Source organism: Miscanthus floridulus, chromosome 4, assembly GCF_019320115.1.
Source record: "Miscanthus floridulus cultivar M001 chromosome 4, ASM1932011v1, whole genome shotgun sequence".
Taxonomy (NCBI): domain Eukaryota; kingdom Viridiplantae; phylum Streptophyta; class Magnoliopsida; order Poales; family Poaceae; genus Miscanthus; species Miscanthus floridulus.
In genome coordinates, this window is record NC_089583.1 from 2,153,433 (window position 1) to 2,175,900 (window position 22,468).

Sequence of the window (22,468 nt, forward strand, 5' to 3'; positions counted from 1 at the left end):
TATTGTTAATGTGCTTAAGTGAACTTTGTGTATTCTTGTATGCACAAATTTAGGGGGAGCTTAGCCTATATCTTGTGGGATTATTGGTTTCTTTCAAGTATTTGATGTGCAGTCCCACACATGGAAAAAGGAGGATGGGTAGTTCTTTTGGATTCTCTAGGTGTTTCACAATTATTCTAGGAGGTCTCGGTCTTTATAAACCAAGTACTCCTGGTTTAAATGTTGAATGTCCCAATCCTTTTAAATGGACCTAGATTTGGATGAGATGGAGAAAATAATTGAAGAGTGGACTTTCATTGCTATTTCTCCTTTATAGGTGCTCATCAAGTGCTTATGATCCATCCCATTGATCTCCCAGGATCTTATCAACAAAAAGTGGTAACTCCTAGTTTATAACTTGCAAATTTCATAAATTTTACCTTTGCTCTCTGTATGAGTTGCTCTAGGTAAAGAAATAACTAGAAAACTAATATGGATCTTGAATGATCACAAGAGCTCAGTTTTACCAGATTTCATCAAGTGAGAACTATAGCCATCCAAATCATTGAAGTCTCACCCATGATGGTTATATTGATGAAAATTTATGTGGTGATCTGTCTACCTTGGTGGTGGTATGTTTCCTTGGCACAATTTCAATTGTTGCAAATTTATCATGCCTTGACCAAGATATAGGATGAACTTCCCTCGACTCTTAAACCGATTCTAGTGCATTTCATAAGTAATTCAAGCACTTGATGTACATATTAAGGGGGAGCCCATCCTATGCCTTGTGTCTTTTAAGACTAACCTTTTCTTCTAGTGAATTTGTGTAGTCTCTTGCTGAGAATGAGTCTCTCATGAGTATGCTACATTGACTCAATCCAAATTGGTTATCTCTCATATTCATTTGGATTGTATTTTTATCTCTTAAGTAGCTACTCTCCATAATATAGCTTAAATTCCCTTGTTTGGACTTAATTGACCAAAAGTGCCTATGTTCTTGCCTTCCACATGTATATGTATGCACTATCAAAAAAAGGGGAATTTAGTCTATGTTATAAGGTTTTGCAATTAGTGATCTACAAGCCTTCCACATCCAAAATGATCACTAGTTGTAAAATTCTCTTGTGCAATTTAATGCTATCTCTTGTCTTTATGAGCATTTCCTAGTTGACATTATGAGATACGGGCATTCATTCCAATTGGCATCAACTAGTGAAGATATGAGATACGGGCATTCATTCTAATTGGCATCAACTAGTGAAGATCCTTTCAATAGAACAACACCCGCACTTGTTGATCTTTGGGATTTCTCTTGGTTGGGCTAGATAGCTCTCGAAACAAGCTTTCCAGAAAGTCCAAGATCACGAAAAACGGAGTTCGGAGTAAAGAGATATGACGTTTTCCGTGAGGTGACCTGTGCTGTTTCTAAGAGCTGCGGCAGTGCCATGCATAAGGGCAGCAGTGCCACCCCTGTACAGGTCTGATGGCTAGTTTTTGAACTCCAATGGCTAGTTTTGGTTTTGGGTGTATATATACTCATTCCACGGCCCCTGGGCTAGCTGCTGACGACCAAAACATTACAAAGCCTTGTGAAGACTCTCAATTGGTGTCAAAATTATGAAGATCATATTTCAATTGGTATTGATTGATAATTTTTAACTTGGTATATCAAGAAATATGTCTTCAGCTGATATCTCAATATGACAATAAGAGCTAGCAATGGACTTTCAATTGATATCAAACACAAGTTCATGATATCTCCTTGAAGATGATGATGATAAGAGATGGGCACAAATGAAATTATCTTGCATAAAGAAGTACTAGTCTCATCAAAGCACTAAATCCAAGTATTGAAATCATCTTCATGGTGGAGATTATGAGGCTTAGAACAAAGGTATATCGCTCTATGAACTCATGTGTTACCTTTGTGCATCTAGGCCTTTACATGCTAGTGTGTGCATGTGTATGCAATTTTTGAGTCACACCATAAGTTTGTTCTTGTGGTGGCGATTAGAGAATTCTTTAGATATTTGGTTGATATCTCTTGTGGTCATGGCATGAGTTTATCTCATGTTATACTATCATCTAAGTGAGGTATGAGCCAAATATGCTAACCTCTCAAGAATCTTGATCTAAAAGTTGCATACTTTGTTTGGTAGAACATAGGTGACAAATTCCATATGCTAAACTTTTATCTCTCTTGCCCTCACTTGTCGACCATCATTTCTTTCTTTTGGTGGAGAGATCCTTTTTGGAGATTAATGCCAAAGGGGGAGAAATATTGGGGGAGAATGTAAGGGGAGAGAGATTGATGAGGATGGAAAGGGGTAAAGGAGAGGCATACATATAAGGTTCAAAAAAATTGTGGTGTGTGCAAGGATAGTTTAAATTGATGCTCTTGATAAGGACCATTTATGCAAGTGTGTGGCATTCATGCCTTGAGTGATGCTTGTTTTCTCCTGTGCTGATCAGGCAGGTGCGGCAGTGCCGCTCTCTAGTGCGGCAGTGCCGCCCTCTGCTGGTCAGCAATCTTTGAGTGCATGAACTGTCATAAGCATCACGGTTATCATGTTACACTTTGCACCCCATGGATGCTAAGATATAGGAGAGTTCCCACACTTCATCTTAAATATGTGCATTTGCATTTGAGGCTAAAATTTGAATTCCTTCAATGCACACATTTAGGGGGAGCTCACTATATAATAGGATTCAAAATCTTAATATTTATCAATCTCTTGTAAGCTTTAGTTGTGTTGTCATCAATCACCAAATGGGAGAGATTGTAAGTGCATCTAGCCCTTTAGTTGGTTTTGGTAAATTGAATGACAACACAATTAAAGGTCTAATAAGTTTGCTAAGTGTTGAACAGAAAATTGAGTCTATTGTATATACTTGTGGGTTGTGTATTAACAGGTATATACAATGTTCAACTAGTAGGCAAACTTGATAATATGCCACATTGTGTTAAAGTGAATGCTAAACTATGTATTGTTGTATTGGAAGTTTATGGAAGAAATCTAGTTCAAGCAAAAGACAACAATGCAAATGGAATCAATGAAATGGCTTCTATGTTGTGGGATATCATAGCATCATGTGAAAGCAAACATATTTGGTAAATGACAATGTATAGTGGATATAAGTCGGTCTCTACATTGGTTTGCTTATATGGATGAATATATAAAAGATCAATTGGAATGTCAAGCCAAAATGAGAAGGGAATAAGGAATCGTGAATTAGCTTGACCATATTGATGTTGATCCATGTATGTCTCTATGTGAGACAAACTGAAGCTTGATTGATCTCAACATTCATATCTAGAAAATATTCAAGCAAGAATCAAAATATTGAAGAAATGGTTTTCAATGGATGCTTAATATAATGTGACTTAAGTATGGCTTGATAGGGTGAAGATTGCAAGGAAAGGGCTTCGAGGTACTAAGTGAAGGTGAAGGGCAAGTGATGGCTTAGCGATCGAGGTACCATGGCTAAGGTGAAGAAGAGAGTACTTGCATTGAGTCGAGGTACTAATCAAGCTATGAGGAGTCATATTGTGTTGAGGATCAAATCATTAGTGGAAATGACTTGAAGCCATGAAGGTGAACTCATATGTATGGAAATGGTTCAAGTCACATATTCAAGGTATAATGAGAATGAGGAAAACATATTCGATAATAGAAGTCCTCAATTGCCAAATGAAGTGGCAACCAGCTCAAAGGCATTTACATTCTTTTATGCTTTGAATTTGAGTTTAGGAAAAGCCATACTATAAAGAGGGATTCTAGTATAGTTGGTCAACTATGCAACCAAATGCTTAAAACTACAGATCTATATCCTCTTACCCAGCCAAAGCAGCCAGCCAAAAACCTCCAGATTCTACCTGTTTTGGCTAGGGCGGCAGTGCCGCCCATAAACGACCGTTGGGACCCAAGAGGTATAAATATCATTTGGGTCGGCCCACAACGCAGAGGCTTCTTCTCCAACGGTTCAGTTCGAAACTGAACAGACCAAAGCTCACCTCTCTCTCCTCCATTGTTGCTCCTTCAAGCTCCCAAGCAATCCTTGATTTCTACCATCAAAACTTGAGAGAAAAGGCAGCAAAACTCGATTGGAGAGTAGATCCACTGATTCCCAAAGTCTAAGAGCATTTGGTTTACGTTTGGCCGGCGGTTCTAGGGTTTGTTACTCTTGGAGCTTGCTCCTAGCCGGCTAGGCGTCGCCCTTGTGCTTGCCAACTCGTCGCCCTTGTGCTTGCCAACTCGTGTGGCAGCCTTGCGAGGTTTGTAACCTCATCTTGCAGCTAAGAAATTACCCCTCACTTTAAGAGTTCATTCTCTTGATTTGAGAACGAGGGCAAGGCAAGCCCTGGTGGCGAGCCAATCCTTTTGTGGATGCCTCAGCAACGTGGACTTAGGCAAGCCTTGGTAGCGAGCTGAACCATGGAATAAATTTTGTGTCTCACATGCTTCACTTTGTATTCTTGCTGGTTCAGCTCTTTGCTAGCTGATTGTTAGGGTTTGGTAGCTCGATCCTCTCTAGTGTGATTTTTCTGTGGTATCCAGTCTTCGAACTAGATTTTGTCTTTCTGTTGCAGGATTGAACAGCTGAGAGGGTCAGGTTATTATCTGTGAAATCCCAATGCCATCTGCTTTATTTTTGAAGAGCAACAGTGCCGCCCTATAAGGCCAGTAGTGCCGCCCTCTGTTCTAACAGAGTTTCAAGTTGAATTTGCAGGATTGAGCAGCTAAGAGGGTCAGGTTACTTTCTGTGAAATCTCAATGCTGTCTGCTTTATTTTTGAAGAGCGGCAGTGCCGCCCTCTGTTCTAACAGAGTTTCGAGTTGAATTTTTACAGGCCTATTCACCCCCCTCTAGGCCTCCTAAGCGACATCAAGGTCCTTTCACTTGGTATGTCAGAATTGATCAAGAGAGACCTGCTGGATGGCTGCACTGTGGGTAAGATGAAGTTCTGTGAGCACTGTATTTTTGGTAAGCACAAGAGGGTAAAATTCAATGCATCTGTTCATACCACCAAAGTTACATTTGATTATGTACATGTTGATTTGTGGGGGCCATCTCGTAAGCCCTCGTATGGTGGTGCTCGTTACATGCTTACCATTATTGATGATTACTCTATAAAAGTGTGGCCTTATTTTCTAAAAAATAAAGATGATATTTTTTGCTGCTTTTAAGGAGTGGAAAGTTATGATAGAAAGGCAAACTGAAAAGAAGGTAAAATTGCTTCGTACTGACAATGGCGGTGAATTCTGTTCGGATGCTTTTAATGATTACTGCAGGGAAGAAGGCATTGTTAGGCACCACACCATCCTGTACACTCCTCAGCAGAATGGTGTGGCTGAGCGCATGAACCAAACCATCATCTCGAGGGCTCGCTGCATGCTGTCCAATGCTCATATGAACAGGCATTTTTGGGCTGAGGCTGCTAACACCGCCTGTTACTTGATCAACCGGTCACCTTCTATTCCACTTAATAAGAAAACTCCTATTGAGGTATGGTCTGGTATGCCTGCTGATTATTCACAGTTGAGAGTTTTCGGTTGCACTGCTTATGCTCATATTGATAATGGAAAGCTAGAACCTAGAGCCATTAAGTGTCTGTTTCTTAGTTATGGTTCTGGAGTTAAAGGATATAAGTTATGGAATCCTGAAACTGAAAAGACTTTCATGAGCAGGAGCGTTGTTTTCAATGAATCTGTTATATTTAATGACAGCTTATCCACAGATGTTTCTCTAGTTGGTTCTGATGAGGAGCATCAACATGTTAGCGTGCAGGTAGAGCACGTAGATGATCAGGAAACTAAAATTGTTGATAATAATGTTCATGATATTGTTCAGCACTCACCTCCTATTTTGCAGCCTCAAAATCAGTCTATTGCAGATCGCGGAACAAAGAGGAATTGTAGACCTCGTCCACGTTTAATTGAGGAATGTGATATTGTTCATTATGCCTTTAGTTGTGCTGAACAAGTGGAGAACATTCATGAGCCGGCTACGTACACTGAAGCTGTTGTTTCTGGTGACCACGAGAAGTGGATTTCCGCTATGCAAAAGGAGATGTAGTCACTCAAAAAATAGCACATGGGATATTGTGCATTTGCCTAAACAAAAGAAGGTCGTTCATTGCAAATGGATCTTCAAGAGAAAGGAGGGTTTATCTCATAGTGAGCCTCCAAGATTTAAGGCAAGGTTAGTAGCAAAAGGCTTCAGTCAGATTCCTAGTATTGATTATAATGATGTGTTCTCTCCTATTGTAAAGCATAGTTCAATTAGTACATTTTTTGGTATTGTTGCTATGCGAGATCTTGAGTTTGAGCAGTTAGATGTAAATACTATGTCTCTACATGGAGAGCTCGAGGAGGAGATATGCATGGACCAGCCAGAAGGGTTCATAGTACCTGGTAAGGAGGATCATGTTTGCAAATTAAAGAGGTCCTTATATGGTTTGAAATAGTCTCCTCGTTAATGGTATAAAAGGTTTGATTCTTTTATGATGTCACATGGTTTTAAGAGGTCTGAATTTGATAGCTGTGTGTACATTAAATTTATTAATGGATCACCTATATACTTGCTGTCATATGTTGATGATACGTTGATTGCTGCCAAGAGCAAGAAAGAAATCACTACGTTGAAGAAACTGTTGAGTAATGAGTTTGAGATGAAGGATCTTGGTGCTGCTAAGAAAATTCTAGGTATGGAGATTACAAGAGACAGAAATTCTGGATTGTTATTTCATAGTCAGCAAAGTTATATTAAGAAAGTTCTTCATCGTTTCAACATGCATGATGCAAAGTCTGTTAGTACTCCTATTGCTCCTCATTTTAAATTATCAGCTTTATAATGTGTTAGTACGGATGAGGATTTTGAGTACATGTCAAGAGTTCCATATTCTAGTGCTGTTGATTCTTTGATGTATGCCATGATTTGCTCTCGTCCTGATTTATCATATGCTATGAGTTTGGTTAGTAGATACATGGCTAATCCTGGTAAAGAACATTGAAAGGTTGTTCAGTGGATTTTCAGGTACCTTCGTGGCACAACAAATGCTTGTTTGAAGTTTGACAAGACTGATAAGGGACTCACTGGTTACGTGGATTCAGATTTTGCTGCCGATTTAGATAAGAGGAGATCTCTCATAGGTTATGTGTTCACTATTGGTGGTTGTGCTGTGAGTTGGAGGGCAATATTGCAGCCCGTTGTTGCCCTGTCTACCACTAAAGCAGAATACATGGCTGTTGCTGAAGCATGTAAAGAATCGGTTTGGTTGAAAGGTTTGTTTGCTGAGCTTTGTGGAGATGATTCTTGCATTAATTTATTTTGTGACAGTCAAAGTGCTATATGTCTCACTAAAGATCATGTCGGATACCATAAAAATGGGTACCCTAAGCAAGAACCGATAAAATTGCTTAGACCTTGTAAATATCGAAGCCAAATAACAACAACGGGGCCTCGGCCGATTCTCCGATTCGCTCGAGGCCCCCTCGCCGCAAGGCCGCGGATGAGGTCCCAACTCCCCGCCTCACCCGAGGCCCCCTCGCCCGAGGCCCCGAACCGTAGGGCCTCGGACGAGGTAACGACTCTCCGCTTCGCCCAAGACCCCGCCCGTAAGGCCTCGGACGAAGCACTGATTCTCCGCCTTGCCCGAGGCTGGCTCGACAACGACCTCGTCGCCTCCGTCTCGACCGACATCTCTGAAAAAACGTCACGTCCGATTAATGCGTCCAACCACAACCACAAACATTAGCCGCACGTCGTCGCAGTACCACAGAGTGGCCGACGGGACAGGAGATAAGACTGGGCCGGGGTTACCGGCCACTGTGCTCAGGCACTGTGCCCATAACTGACGCCCGCACCGCACTGTGCTACCAACTCTTGCTCCGAGAACGACGCGGTGTGGGGAGTCAGGTCCGGGTCACTGTAACCTCAGAATCAGTGTGCAGGACCAACTGCTCCCTCCAAGCCTCGACAATCCACTTCAGGGTCTTGGTAGCCTCGGGATTTGCACCCGTCGAGCCCCCTATGATGGCTCGGCCTCGGCACCAACTGAGTCTCGGCTCTCTACATCGTCAACGCACAGCGACCGGCATGACGCCCGCCATGCCCTGCGTCAAGCTGTCACTGGAGCTCCCACGTCGCACAGGATCGGGTGTGACCGGCGCGTTGCTCCAGCACATCAAGGACAGGGCCGCTCCATCGACCATACCGCCACAGTAGCAAGCTACAGGGCTCGGACACGCCATCTCCGCTTACAGGATGCTGCGTAGTAAACACATGTATCACCCCGGTCCCCCCTTCGACTATAAAAGGGAGTGACCGAGACCATTTCTAGACATGGGCACACGCACGGACGGATAGAACGGTAGACGAGATAGGCGGACATACGCTCGACCCTCTGCAACGCGCACGCTTCCCCGCTGCTTGAGATCAACATCTCAAGTAATCAACACTCGCACCCACACGCTATTCCTCGTTGCCTGAGATCAACATCTCAAGCAACTCACGGCCGCTCCACGCAGAGACTTGGGACTAGCTCCCTCTCTCGCCCAGCTTGTAAACCCCATACTACAAGCACCTCGGTGCAAGGAATACAAGATCGACCTCTCTGACTGGACGTAGGGCACCTATTGCCCGAACCAGTATAAACCTTGTGTCTCTTTGCATCACCATCCGGGATTAGGGGCACGCAGTACAAATTCACTCGTTGGTTGAGGACCCCCGGTCCAAAACACCGATAGATCAGATGTTTCATGAGAGAATGAAGCACATTAATGTCAAATACCATTATGTTCACGATATTGTCGCGCAAGGTAAGCTGAAGGTATGCAAGATAATCACACATGATAATCCTGCTGATATGTTGACAAAGTCAGTTCCTGTTGCTAAGTTTGAGCTTTGCTCAAGCTTAGTTGGTATAACTGTTTAGCCCAAGAGGCTAAGGTTCGTTTTATGCTACAAGAAGGAATTTATCTCAAGGTGGAGTTTATTGAGTTGTGATCCAAATTCAGTTATGTACAAGATAAATGCTAACTTCTGCCGGAGCGAAGCGAGGCCCGTCGCCGGGAAGCTCAAGGAGACGGCGGAGGCGCACCTCGGGCACCGGGTGGAGGCCGCCATCCTCATGCTCCCGCTGCAGTTCGACGAGGCGTCCAGGGTCCGCGGCAGTGTTCGCCGGTAGGCTTGCCGGCCTCAAGGCCGTGAGGGCGGGGCGGGCTCAGTGAGCCCGTCGCGGCCGCCATCACCTACGGCCTCAGCGGGAGCCTGTGCGACGAGGGCAACGTCGTGACGTTCGTGGACGGCGTGTATGAATCCTTGAGCTCAGTATGACCCGTTCTTTTGAGGACAGGACTTCCACCGGAGGATCATGGACCACTTCGTCCAACTGGTTAAGGACAAACATGGGAAGGACATTGCCAACTGGATAAGGGCAGATTTAACCTACTCAACAATCCACGCTGCCACGCAATTCAAGCTGCTGAGCTTTGGATTCCCCTCCGTGCTCCTTGTCGTTGTGCATGCAAGCTTCCTTGGAAGTTGGAAGTTGGAAGTTGGAACTGGTCTCCGATTGGTCCTCGACGTTGCCGAATGTAATGGTGGATCGGAGCTCATTCTCATGCAATAATAATCCATCACAACACAAGCCTGAGCCGTGAGCGGGATTCCGATACATCTCTGATCCCACCACGTTCATAGCAAGCCTGAAGAAGCATCACTGGGGCCTGCGCGCCAACGTCGTCACAGTGGAGGACAGCTAGCTAGCCCCACCAGCGGCCATGCATGGCTGTACGTGGTTGGCGCCGTCTCCCCCCGCCGCCCCACCCCCACCACACACACACACACACCCACACGCTCGTGCTCCTCATCACCGTCGCCATCGCCAGCTTGCTTGGTGTGTGCGCTACTGCCGAGGAGCTTTACACTCCGGTCCAGAAGTTCTGCCCGGTGGTAAACTTCAGCGGCGGCAGCATGTACCAGGTGAACAGAGACGTTCTCCTCCACAGCCTCAGCGCCGGCGCCGTCACAAACGCCGGGTTCCTCAACACCACCTTCGGCGATCCGAACGACTCGGTGTTCGATCGGCGTCATCATGTGCTTCGCCGACACCGCCTGGGCCGACTGCAAGAAGTGCCTGGACAGGGCGCCTTCTTGTATGATGAGCACGGCGTGTCCGGGCGGCCGGACCGGGGCGCTCCTGTACAAAGAGTGCATTCTCCGCTACTCCGACGAGTACTCTGCCTCCCTATGTACCTACGATCCGGTAGTACCGTGGTGGTAGTCCTTGAGCGTGTATGTGGATGACATGTGAGCATGAACAATCACTACGTAGAAAACCATTTCCAGGGGTGGCTGATAAACATCTGTAGGGTGGTTTTGCCAGCCGCCCCTATGAAAGGGTGGCTACAAATTGCTGATTTGTAGGGGCGGTTGGTACTGTAGCCGCCCCTACAAATCGATTTATAGGGACGGTCTGGGAATACCAGCCGCCCCTACAAATCGATTTGTAGGGGCGGCTACAGTACCAACCGCCCCTACAAATCATTTTTCAGTAAAAAAAAAATTAAATTTACAATTCAAATCATTGTCAAATTTAAAGCTATCTGAATAGGCTATTGTTGGACAAAACAAAAAGCTATCTGAACACGCATGCTAGTAGCTTCAGATCATACAAGGATTTAAACTAATAAATAAACTATCAGCCATGGAAACTATTGGAGCAGCACATACATACTGTTGTCTTGTTTCTGCAAAAATAGATAGAGACCTAGAGAGAACAGACAACCACACAAGCAGTTGAACAGACATGGAGACACACCACGACAGTGGATGGTGGGACCTCATAGTTGTTCAAGAGATGGCGCCGGAGAGTGACGACATGCTGAAATCTATGCCACACATAAAGGACAACCTAAGTTAACTTGTCAACTTGAATATTGAATTTCTGAATTTCAGATAGTTGCGCCTGCAAAAAAAAAAAACAAATTTTAGTTACACAGGAAGAACTACTTCAATAAAGAGGAACATATTCCAATCCAAAATAATAAAAGAAACAGAAACAATAGTGCTACTCACACATACACTGAAAGAAATGGCATTGCTAAAATTACATGATAAGGGCCAAGTGCTTAGCCAGAGCATGTTATGAATAATCGAGCACTAGCACTCTGTATACAGGTTCTGTAAAGACAACAGAAAAACATGTTGAAGAAAATAAGTTCAAATTATACACTACCACTCTGTAAGTCTGTTTACATAGCAAGAACATGTTACCTCTGGCACTAGCACTCCATATACATGTAAGATATCCTGTCGATTCTCAATGTAAATAGAAACATGTAGGTTTGTATGACTAACTAAGATATTTATATAGCAAAAATTTCTATGTATGTACTGCATGTTTGCACAGGGCAGTGAGATTCCTCACCCAACTATCTAGAATTAATAGATTAACGAATCAAGATGCATAAGTACACACATACCTCCAGAGACGAAGCGCACGGATGAGCAGTCAATGGGTCGGGATCTCCAGAGACGAAGTGCAGATGCGGCACCTCCTCTTGGGCCCGAGCCTGTGTGGCTGCCGCCGCCTCCCGGCACAAGCCAGCACGGCCGCCGCCGCCTACTGCCACGAGCCAGCAAGGCGGTGCTACTGCATCCTGACAGGCTAGATCCGTGCAGTTAGCCACAGCGTGCTTCCCAACATAAGAATGGCCAAGCCAACATATAGCAAGTAGTGATATTCAACCAAGCTTCTTGAGTCCATTCTATTTGTTCAGGTAAGGAATTGTGGGAGGCTGCATTTGGCATCACAGCACAGGACAGAAGATGCACTTGGTTCCATCCTAAATACTGGTCATTTCAGCAAACACAGGCTTAATACATCCCCTGACATTCCTGTAGCAGTCAATGCCAAGTTGGCAATGGCCCAGAAACATCACATACGGAGACTGAGAACTACCCATGTGCTCTCAAGTTCAGACCTTCCAACATCTCTGCCCAAACATCTCAATCCAAACCCACACACTTAAGTCACAGCATTATGGGCCCTACATTTATCTTACTCTACAATCATAGTAAATAATACATGCAGGACAACCTTTTGTAGTGTTTTACAATCCCTTTTTGCAATATTTGGACATATGCACCGCCAATTTAAACAAAGCAAATGACTAGCCATATATTTAAACAAAGCGTTTTTGAGTGGAGGAGAAATTATAAAGAAAAAGAATCACAGCAAAAACTAGAACAACCTATATGGAGGGCTAGAAAATTGAATTAGATCTTTTGTATCACCAAACAGGCATATACAAAGTCAGAAGAGCTCTATAAACTCAGAAGAATCTGCATGAAGTTGCTAAACATATGACACCTGTCGTGTGACTACCAATACCAATACGAATAGAGGACATCTTTTAGCTTGTTTAACCCTTGGTCCGAATTTAAAACAAAACATGAGAGAACATTTAACGCGCACTTAGTTGCAGACCACTCTGTAGTATAGAAGCACGCATGCATATAATATTTCGCATAATATGAACACCATACACAAAAACAACAAATCTTATGCTATTTTTTCCCACTGCGGATGAATCCGAATTTCATTACTGAAAAGCAACGAAATTACAAAAGTTTGATGACATTCAAGAAGAAAATCTTATGCTACTTTAGAAGTGATAAAAAATGAAATGACAAAGTGCCACCTTGTGGAACCTAGGAAGCATCAGATATCCTGGCATCTGTAGTTGTAAACAGGAAGTACAAAGAGCCAGATCCCCAAGAACGAAGTCCATATCCTTAACCAGTTAAACACAACAATAAGCTATAAAATCCATAGGTCAAATTGGGTCGAAATCTTACTGCACATCCAAACACAAGGAAGATGGCCCCTAATCAGTAATCACCCAAATCCTACCCAGCCCCCGTGCCATAAATCACAAGTAACACCAGATCTCTACAAGAACCCAACATCTAAACAAACAAATCACCAAGAAATGAACCAAGCTAGGCCAAAAAATGCAGTAGAAATCAGCCCCTAGTCCCTAAAGCTCAGCAGAAAGTAATGGAAAGGGATTTCTTTTACTAAAGATCCTATCTTTATTGAGCATGTGGTAACCAAAACCCTGCTTGCACAAATTCCCTGCGCTACGCAGCAACAGGAGGGCAAAATTAGCGCAGATTAATAGCTAAAATGGCCAAATCGGGGTAGGAGACCACGTGAAAACCTAAGATTTAACCAAACCGGCCGCTGGGCAGCCCCAAGACACCGGCCTTCCACGTCCCCCACCAAACCCTAAGCCAGAAACCCCCGCGCAGACCCAGAATCCCCGGACGGCCGGACCCCAGGCTGCCCAAGCCACAAGGAGGCCACAGATCAGCGAGCAGAGCAGAAGGAGCTGTTGAGACGACGCACTCACCATAGCCGGCCAGGACGGGAAGCCCTTCATCTTGGCGAGCACGAGGTCGCCCACCTTCCACTTGGCCGCCGGTGCGCCGTTGAGCCCGGGCCAAGGCCGGTTCCGCGCCGAAACCCTAGGTCAGCGTGGCGGCGCGCCGGAGGCCGGCCGCCCAGGCCGAGGTGTCGCTCCGCAGGGAGGAGAGGCGGAGGCGGCGCTCGGCGGTGTCGACGTCGGCGCGCGGCGGTGGCGACAGCAGGGGGTGGCGCGACGGGAGAGAGCGACGCGAGGGAAAAGCCGGAGGCGGCGTCTCGAGCTGAGGTCCAGAGGACGAGGGAGATATTTTTCTCCAAAACAGGTTTATATGCGGCGGGCATTTGTAGGGGCGGCTCAATCACCAGCTGCCCCTACAAATAGAAATTCTAGAGGCGGTTGGTGAGTGAGCCGCCCCTACAAATCAGACTCATTTGTAGGGGCGGTTCGTATCACCAGCCGCCCGTGTTGTTTCATTTGTAGGGGCAGCTGGTGTCTGAGCTCCTGAGTACGCCACTGTAGGGGCGGCTCCATCACCAGCCGCCCCAACAAAAAAATCGTGCCGTTGCTACAAACCGTTTTTCATGTAGTGAATACTCGGTGGAAGATGATGAACAGGCACATCGCCCAAGCCGCCGCAGCGCCACCACTTCGGTACGCCTTGGCCAACAACGAAAGTTACAAGGACCCGACGACTGGTGTTGGTGTGCACGGGCTCCTGCAGTGCAGGAGGAACCTGACGCCGTCCTGGTGCACCAACTGCCTCAATGACCTCATGCTAAATCTGCTGCGCACCTTCCCTAACAACACCAGTGCTTCTCTCAAGGGGATGAACTGCTATGTCAAATACCACCATGAGCAGATCGAGGTGAAGATGGTGCTGCCACCCATAGTTGGCCATGCAGCTCAAGCCCGTCGGCCCGACCCAAGGCCCGTTTTTTTGGCCTGGCCCGGAGGCTAGCGGACCCGGGCTGGCCCAGCCCGGAGGAGCAGGCTGTGCCTGGGCCTTACCCTAGGCACGTGGGCCGACACGGCATGGCCTGGAGCCACGGCCTCCCCGCGCCCCCTCCCCTCCCCAAGGCCCAGCGCGGCCCACGCGCTCCCCGCCGTCCCCGGCCCGCCTCCCCCCTCATATATAAGCGGCCACCGGCGCCGTTCCCTCACGCCTCACCTGTCACCCCGAACCCTAGCACCGGCACCGCTCCCTCTCCGCCTCTCCCTCACGCCTCACCGGCGCCGCTCCCTCTTCGCCTCACCCTGAACCCTAGCGTCGGCGCCGCTCCCTCGCCTCACCCCGAACCCTAGCGCCGGCGCCGCTCCCTCGCCTCACCCCGAACCCTAGCGCCGGCGCCGCTCCCTCTCCACCTCTCCCTCACGCCTCACCCCGAACCCTAGCGTCGGCCCCGAGCTCCGCCCCGACGCAGATCCGGTGCCCCAAGATCCGTCGTCCTCCTCACCATCCCTCCCCTCCGAGGCGGCGTTGGATCTCCGCCGTGGATCTGGCCACGCTGGGTCTTCTCCACCGAGGATCCGGCTCCCCACCGTTGCCTCGACGCTGGCGCGGCGCCTCCTCCCCGTCCCTGCCTCCCTCCCTCACTCACTGTCCCTCGGTGGCGCGCGGCTAGGAGCGCGCGGGCGGGCAGATCCGACGACTCCCTCCCTTGTTTTCTCTCCTCTCCATCTCGCTCACACCCTCGGCCCCTCTTCATCTCCTCCTCTCCATCGCTTGAGGGAGGGCGCCACCTGCGCAGCTCCTGCCCCCGAGATCCGGAGCTCCGCCGCTCCTAGCCCCAGCGGCCACCTCCGCCTCGCCTCCCCACGCGGCCGCTCAGTGGGCCTTGGGCTGGCATGGCCTGTGAAAATGGTCGTGCTTCTCGGACCGGCCTGGCACGGAAATCGGCCCATAGGGCCGTGCCTGGGCCGAAGGCCAGGCCCGCGGCCCTGTGAGGCACGGCCCATGAGGCACGGCGTGCTGTGCCGGCCCGTTGGCTATCGGGCCGTGCTAGCACGGGCCCGTGCCGTGCCGTGCCGTGCCGGCCCGTTGGCCATCTATACCGCCACCTGGTATATATGTTTCTGTATCTACCTCCTGTTGTTTACTTTTTTAGTAGATCCTCGCTTCTAAGTTTCATTCTTTTATCAACTTGTCAAAAAAAAGGTGCGACAGATTTTAGTCTAAATATTATTAGGAAAAAGAATGATCCCATTTTATTTAAAAAGAGATTTGCTTAATTTCAGGTGCCTGAATTTTAGTTTCCTTTCAGGCAACGGTTATTGCATATATTTTTATACTAGAATTGCAGTTTAGTTCGTTGCAATTTTTGTAAACACAATCTATAATTTTTTGTTTTGAAAATAAAAAATTCGTTAGATAAAACCACAAACCTAACAGAATTGACGTGTTTGCACAAAGACAATTTAATAATTTATAATTATTTCTATTGTCAGACAAGGACAAGTTTGATATATTATGATACAAAGACAAATAATAAATCACAAAAATAACTATTTACTGTCGGCTTCTGGCTAGCCGATAGGGACCCTATCGGCAACTGGTGGGTCGACAGGTCCCTGTCGGTGACCCAGCAGCTGACTAGGTACCTAACCAAGCCAGACAGGACAACCCAGTGGACCCATATCGGCCCGACAGACATATAGGCACCCGGTTAGCCGATAGGTACCTGTCGGCCTTCGGATAGCCGACAGGCCCAGGCCCTAAAATATCTAACCGGTCATCTTCTCCCTTGCTCTCTCTCTGGCTCGGTCTTTCCCTCTCACTCAGCACCGGCGCGCCGTCGGCCGGCGCTTCTCCTCTAACGCGCGGGTGGCTTTGGCTCGCCGCTGGCCGCCGGATACGGCGGAGGGCTTGCCGCCACCGCCGGCCCCCTGGCCCGCGCGGGCCGCCGCCCCCCACAGCGCCGCCGCCGGCCCCTGGAGTTCTCATATACGTTTTTTTCTTTTTTAGTTAGTTTAGTTTATTAGTTTAGTTAGGTTTTGGTAGTTTAGTTTTTTTTAGTTTAGTTAGATTTTGTTAGTTTAGTTTATTAGCTAGATTTAGTTTTAGGGTTAGGTTAACTTTTAGGGTTACTTATTAGTTTTTTTTCTGTTTAGGGTTAGTTAGTTGAGTCAATAATTTTTCTTCTAGGGTAGGGTTAGTTATTAGTTTTTTTTTTTCTAGTTTTAGGGTTAGTATTAGATTAGTTATTAGTTTTGGTTCTAGTTGTAGAGATTGGGGTTAGTTTTAGGGTATAAATTTTAAGAGTACCTCAATTAACTTACACGATATTTTGCACGATGTGAACAGGAATGTCGACCGATTTAGTCCCTTTCAGAATTTACTATGGCAACGATGAAATCAGATATGGGAACAACGGGGTAGACCTTACCGAGTTTCAGTTGTTTGACATAGAACTGAATTCACCACTAGATTATAGCCGGAAACAAGTTTTAGCCTGGCTACATGAGCACTTAGTGTTTCGCCCACCCAGCATCATTTCAGGATTAGTATGTTAGTGCCTAAAAAGCGAGAGAATGGATGGAGGTGGAAGTTGTACGGGCCAGTAACACAAAGAAGTGGCATTTTCTTGTGTCCAAGGTGTTGGAGGGTCGCTATGCCAACATCATGCTTATTGAGTTCTTGGACGGTGCCATGCAGGATGATAGTAGCAACAGAGGAGTCGGCAATTGCTGAGCAGACCTATGATTGCCATTTACACTGCTCGCTGAGCAGCTTGGTCTGTCCGATCTTGTCCAGCAGCCGAACGTTCGGAACCCCCTACGACATTGCAAAGGACCAAGAAAAAAAATCCAACAAAATCCATGACAGCGTCAGCATCTCTGAGGAACCCTATACATCGCAAGCCGTACTTGCTGATGATCCAGCTTCTTTTGAGTAATGGAAATCCCTATTTCCTTTCAAAAAAAAAAAGAACACAAATGTGTAAATGGTAATCTGACATCCGAGGGGACCATACCAGCCACTCAGCGCCGTCCAGTAGACGAGCATCCCACCGAACACCTACCGACGCCTCACCACCGCCCCCACCCAGAAATCGAAGCAGAACAAATAGAGAAATCAGGGGAGTTGTTCGTCACCTCGAGTTGCAACACCACGCCTGAGCCCTGACAACGGCATCAGCTCCCATGCGCCCAACACCAGCACCACCGTGCGAGCATTACATTGAACACCTACGGTGCGAGCATCCCACCGAACACCTACCGACGCCTCACCACCGCCCCCACCCAGATGCCGCAGCAACGCACAGAACTCCCACAGCGCCTGTCGCGCCCAGGCCCCCCGCCCCCCCATTTGGAGCCAGCGCCAACCCACCCCCACCCCACAACAATGGCGGCCGGACCAGCCACGGCCAATGATATCCACCCCGAACAACACCCGCGCGATCTGGCCGTACCAGTTGCTAGCCGAACTCCAGAACCCACAGGCAAAAAACGCCGAAAGAGCGAGAGGGGACGGTGTGTACACACCTTGGAAGCCGGCCGGCCGAACGACAGGGGAGGAGAGAGCCTCTGCCAGCGGCTACTCCTATCAAGAAGGAGGCCCTCTGTACCCAGGCAACGACTCTCTGAATTATAGTGGGGCCCACAGACCCCTCGACCAATCGTAGATCGACAACGGCCCTGGTCCCCCGCTGGCGCCCTGTTCCGACTCACAGTAAAACCCGCTGGCCTAGAGCTCGAGACTTCTCTCGGGCCCGCAGGGGCCGAGTCCGCCAACCACCTGGCGGAGCAGTCGCGGCTCACAGCGCTGACCGGACTACGGCAGCCACCTCCGCCGCCAGGTGGAGCACACAGCAGCCAGGCCCGCACGTCAGCTGCTGGTGTGCCCAGCGCGGCCACTCCCCCACAGGCCAGAATAGCCGCGCCGTCCCTCACCCCCGCCGTCCTGGCCCCACGACAGTCGGCCCCGCCCCGTCAGCCTCTGGTCTAGCCGCGAGAGCACACCCCGTCGCATGTACGGCGGCGACACCAGCCATCGGATGGCCGATCCGGCGGCCAACAGTAATCCCGGCGACATGGCCGGGGGGCAAGGGCCTCGCCTTCCGAGGCCGGCGGCTCTCCTGGGGAGTAATATATCTACTCGTGGGTTTTTTTGCACCTGCGCACATGTGCAAGATATATGTTTATATTTATATAATATGATAGATTGATAGGTCATTTTAACTGTCAACGCCTGATTCTTTTTCAGTAATAATTGATACGAAACAACTTTTCTAGACACATCCATTACCTTTGCATATGCAGCTGAAATTCTCATATATAAGAAATTGTATATGTGTTTAAATCCGCACAAAAATATTTGTACATACTATATATTATAAATGAACCGAGGTTGAGCTCATTGATGACGTCAAAGGAATCATAAAAACAGAGGGTTGATTTAGAGTTCTAAGGTAAGAGCCATCCCCATCTCTAGTATTTTTAAATGTTAGGTTGAATCCTTGTTTATGTTTGATCATATGTATTCATGCATATAGTTGTAGCTATTAAAGAGAGAATTAGAGCTAACATGCTCATGAGTCACGACTTAGTGGTAGCGCTTGTAGTCACAGAGGGCTTCCACCCAAGTTCTTCGGACCAACCGAGTGTGGCACTAGGGATTTGTCTCTAGAGGGAACCGAGCGTGCGTGTGCTGATAGTGGTAGCGCTTCCGGTCACAGAGGGCTTCCACCCGAGGTCGATTCCCAGTCTTGGGACCAACCGAGTGTCGCGCTAGGAATTTCTCTCTAGAGGGAACCGAGCATATGAGATTTTCAAGGCAATCTCATCTGTATTTGAGCTCATTGGTACAGAAATTGGCTATAGTCCTGGTTGAGAAAGGGATTTAGTACTAGTTAAATAATCTATGATTCGTGAGACTCGAACTCAAGACCTCATGCATTGCTCGTGCATAGCTTTCCACCGCACCTACATAACAGTGTGACTTTGGATGGGATGCTTTCTTTTTGAACTAACCCATAGAGAAGACCTTAGTCCAGATTGATGTTATCAACCAGGACAAAAGGGTCTACATTAGTCCCGGTTAATGTTACCAACCAGGACTAATGCCTCAAGACTCTTTAGTCTGGGTTGGTAATGTAGACCCAATTCTAACTAGGAGTTCCTGGTGCCTTAAAAGGGCTGCACAAAAAATTTAGAGGCAAAAAAAAACTTTGCCGAGTGCCGAGGCATGGCACTCGGCAAAGGGGGTCTTTGTCGAGTGCCACGAAGAAGGCACTCGGCAAAGAGGGTTTTGAATTTTTTTTAACAGGACACTCGGCAAAGACATTTAAAAAAAATAAATCTTTGCCGAGTGCCCGAGCTGAGACACTCGGCAAAGAAATTTAAAAAAAAATCTTTGCTGAGTGCCTAACAGCAGGCACTCGGCAAAGAAGGACGTGGCCGAACACCGTTACGCGGGGCAGCCTTTGCCAAGTGTCTAGATTTTACCGAGAGTCTGACACTCGGCAAATAAGTCCTTTGCCGAGTGCTCTTCTATGCCGAGTGCAATTCTTTATCGAGTGCTCAATTTTTAACATTCGATAAAGAATTTTGTCCTCGGCAAAGTCTGTGTGGTAGTGGCGGCGGGCTCGGGCTCGGACCCGGACCCAGACTCGGATCAGGACTCGGTGGATCGAGCAGCTCGCGGCCGCCCACGTTCGGCGACGGTGATTTGCTCGCGCCCAGCCCCAGCATGAGGTCCAGCCACATGGTAAGCTGCTGCTCTGGGCTCTATCTCCTTGTTCATTGACGACGCCATCGTCTGGCTCTGCATGGTTGAAGAACTCCTTGAATTCTTGCTTTAGGTTGCAGACCCTGAAAAAAAAGGACATCTAGTACAGGTCGTGGGACTGCTGGGACGATCCCCCGCCTATTCTCGCTCGCCCGCATCCGCGACCCCTATGCACCGGCGATGGAGCGACGGCGAAGCTTTCCCCAGATCTGCACCTGCGTACGCTGTACGCCTTTGGTCCCTCAGAAGTCTAGTCGGAGGCTCTGAACTAGGTGTACAGGTGCCGAGGAAGAGACCAAGCAGCTGCTACTGTCCAAGAAGGTACTCTCTCCTGATTTAGCATCTTCCCAATTGGGTCCTCTCGATGTATTGGTTGTTGAATGGAAACCTACTGGGATTGCAATTTCTAAGGCTAATGCACAACACGTTTTCTGGGAACATTACAGTGAGTTTCACAAACCTTGGATGCCTTCAATATTTGGATATAGCCGAAAATTGTATTTCTGGTTCTTTACCTAGACATATGTTAAATTGACAATTTAGCAGTGCTCACTTATCAGATATGACCATTATTTTGTAGCAATGGGCGGGAAATTAGTGTCTAAAATTTAGACTTTTTCGACTATTTTTGTAGGGATGGATTGGACATGGTGTGAGGCACTGGTTAAAATCTCAGCAGTTTAGGTTTTCAAAATTCATTTGCAAAATAGACAGCATGTGTGCTCTCTGTTCAATTGTGCCATATTTGATAAGTGGTCATGCTTCTCAGGCTACTAACATCAAGCAATTTATCTAGAATGCTTAATTGAAGCATCTTTTGAAGTCTTCCTCTTGCTTTCTTAGAATAGTAGCAGTTCTGTTTGATCGTGTTTATCTTCTTTAGAGTTTTGATTTCCAATCACTAATGCAGTTGCGTTTATTTTCAGTATTACAATAGCTTGTCTGGTGTCAACCCTATCATTTTCGCTGTTCCTGGCGGCAAGTTTTAGGACACGACAACAACAACTATTTAACATCTATCAATAGTAACAACTGTGTGGCAGAGTTTTCAGGTTTGCATTTCAGACTAGATTCTGATGATTTTTTCTCTTTAATGCAGAATACTTTTCTATCTACGGTATTCAGCTTGAGTACCCTGTTCTAGCTAGTCGTTATCTTCTTTGTCTGTTAGTATATATTGTTATTTAGCATCAGTGTTTGGTCCTCAAATGGTATGACCGTTAGGGGGCGACTCTCCGAGCGTCCCTGCGAAGCCCCCAGATCCCGTCGGTTCCCCACCGGCGACCCGTTCAGAGGCCGGGGAACAGAGCCTGGAAGGTGGACGCGGCTCCTGCTCAGTGCCGGATGCAGCGAAGACTCCAACTCCGACAGCAACTGCCACATCGGACGCGCATCAGGAGGAGGATTCCGTTGAGGAGAGGGGCCCACTGAGGCGGCCGGAAGGCGATCTACGCCGGCACCGCCTTACCCTCGCTCCACGCCGTGAGCCGACCGGCAGCGAGTTAAGGCATCAGGTACGTGATTGTGTTACAGGTGCAGGCAGGGCCGATGACGAAGCGGACGCAGGTGGAAACGACGACGTTGCGATCGCGCCCAGGTCCGTCGAGGAGGCAACAAGGATGATCGACGAAGCCACCGTACTAAAGTTTCAGGACGACGGAGTTGCAGGGCTCAAAGAAATCAATAGTGTACCAAGTAACAACAGCATCGATTTCAATTCAAGGAAAGGGCCTAAAAACGATGAGACTATTTTGGTTTCAAATTCCCCTTCAGGTTATGCAGAGTGTGTACAATCAGCGATCCTTGTCGGGCATACCGATCATGAGGCATACAATTTTGCTGATGAAACCTACCACGCTGCAATCCTAGCAGGTTTTTCCACACAAGAGGCTAGTGATTTTGTCCGCGAACAGAGATTTGGCAAAGCCACTCTGTTATCGACGGTGAAAGTTCCTAGTTCCGACAACAATATGCGCGAAAAATTCTGGATTGACATCGGTTTTCCTAAAGAAACAAGATGGTGGGAAATTGAACATCAACCATCGGCACAGAATGAAAATTCTTCGGGCATTGAGGACATGGCCATGCCACCTCAACCTGAACCCAAGAAACAAACTTCAGCAAGACCTCTTGGACGAACGGTTCCAAAACGCGGAATCGCGATCCGTCCATGGAAGGGCCCTTTGCCGAGGCCACGTTCGCCGGCGGCGGTAATGTTGGCAGCATTCATGCCACCGGAGCGGAACAACAGACCACAAGCTAATTTACGGCATGATCAGCGGACGTTTCAAAATTCAAAAGCTATCTCTGAATGCCAGAGT

At 47.5% G+C, this 22,468-nt stretch overlaps 1 protein-coding gene across 1 annotated transcript; it reads right to left on the reverse strand.

The window, feature by feature from the left end:
* Positions 1 to 10,590: 10,590 nt before the first annotated feature.
* LOC136550777 (uncharacterized) lies at positions 10,591 to 17,909 on the reverse strand. Its single transcript, XM_066542369.1, has 4 exons — positions 17,903 to 17,909; positions 12,692 to 12,784; positions 11,471 to 11,647; positions 10,591 to 10,953 (listed from the first exon to the last, which is right to left on the reverse strand). Exons 2-4 carry the CDS (start codon positions 12,779 to 12,781, stop codon positions 10,900 to 10,902), a joined length of 321 nt encoding a protein of 106 aa, XP_066398466.1. The 5' UTR covers positions 12,782 to 12,784; positions 17,903 to 17,909; the 3' UTR covers positions 10,591 to 10,899.
* Positions 17,910 to 22,468: the final 4,559 nt, after the last annotated feature.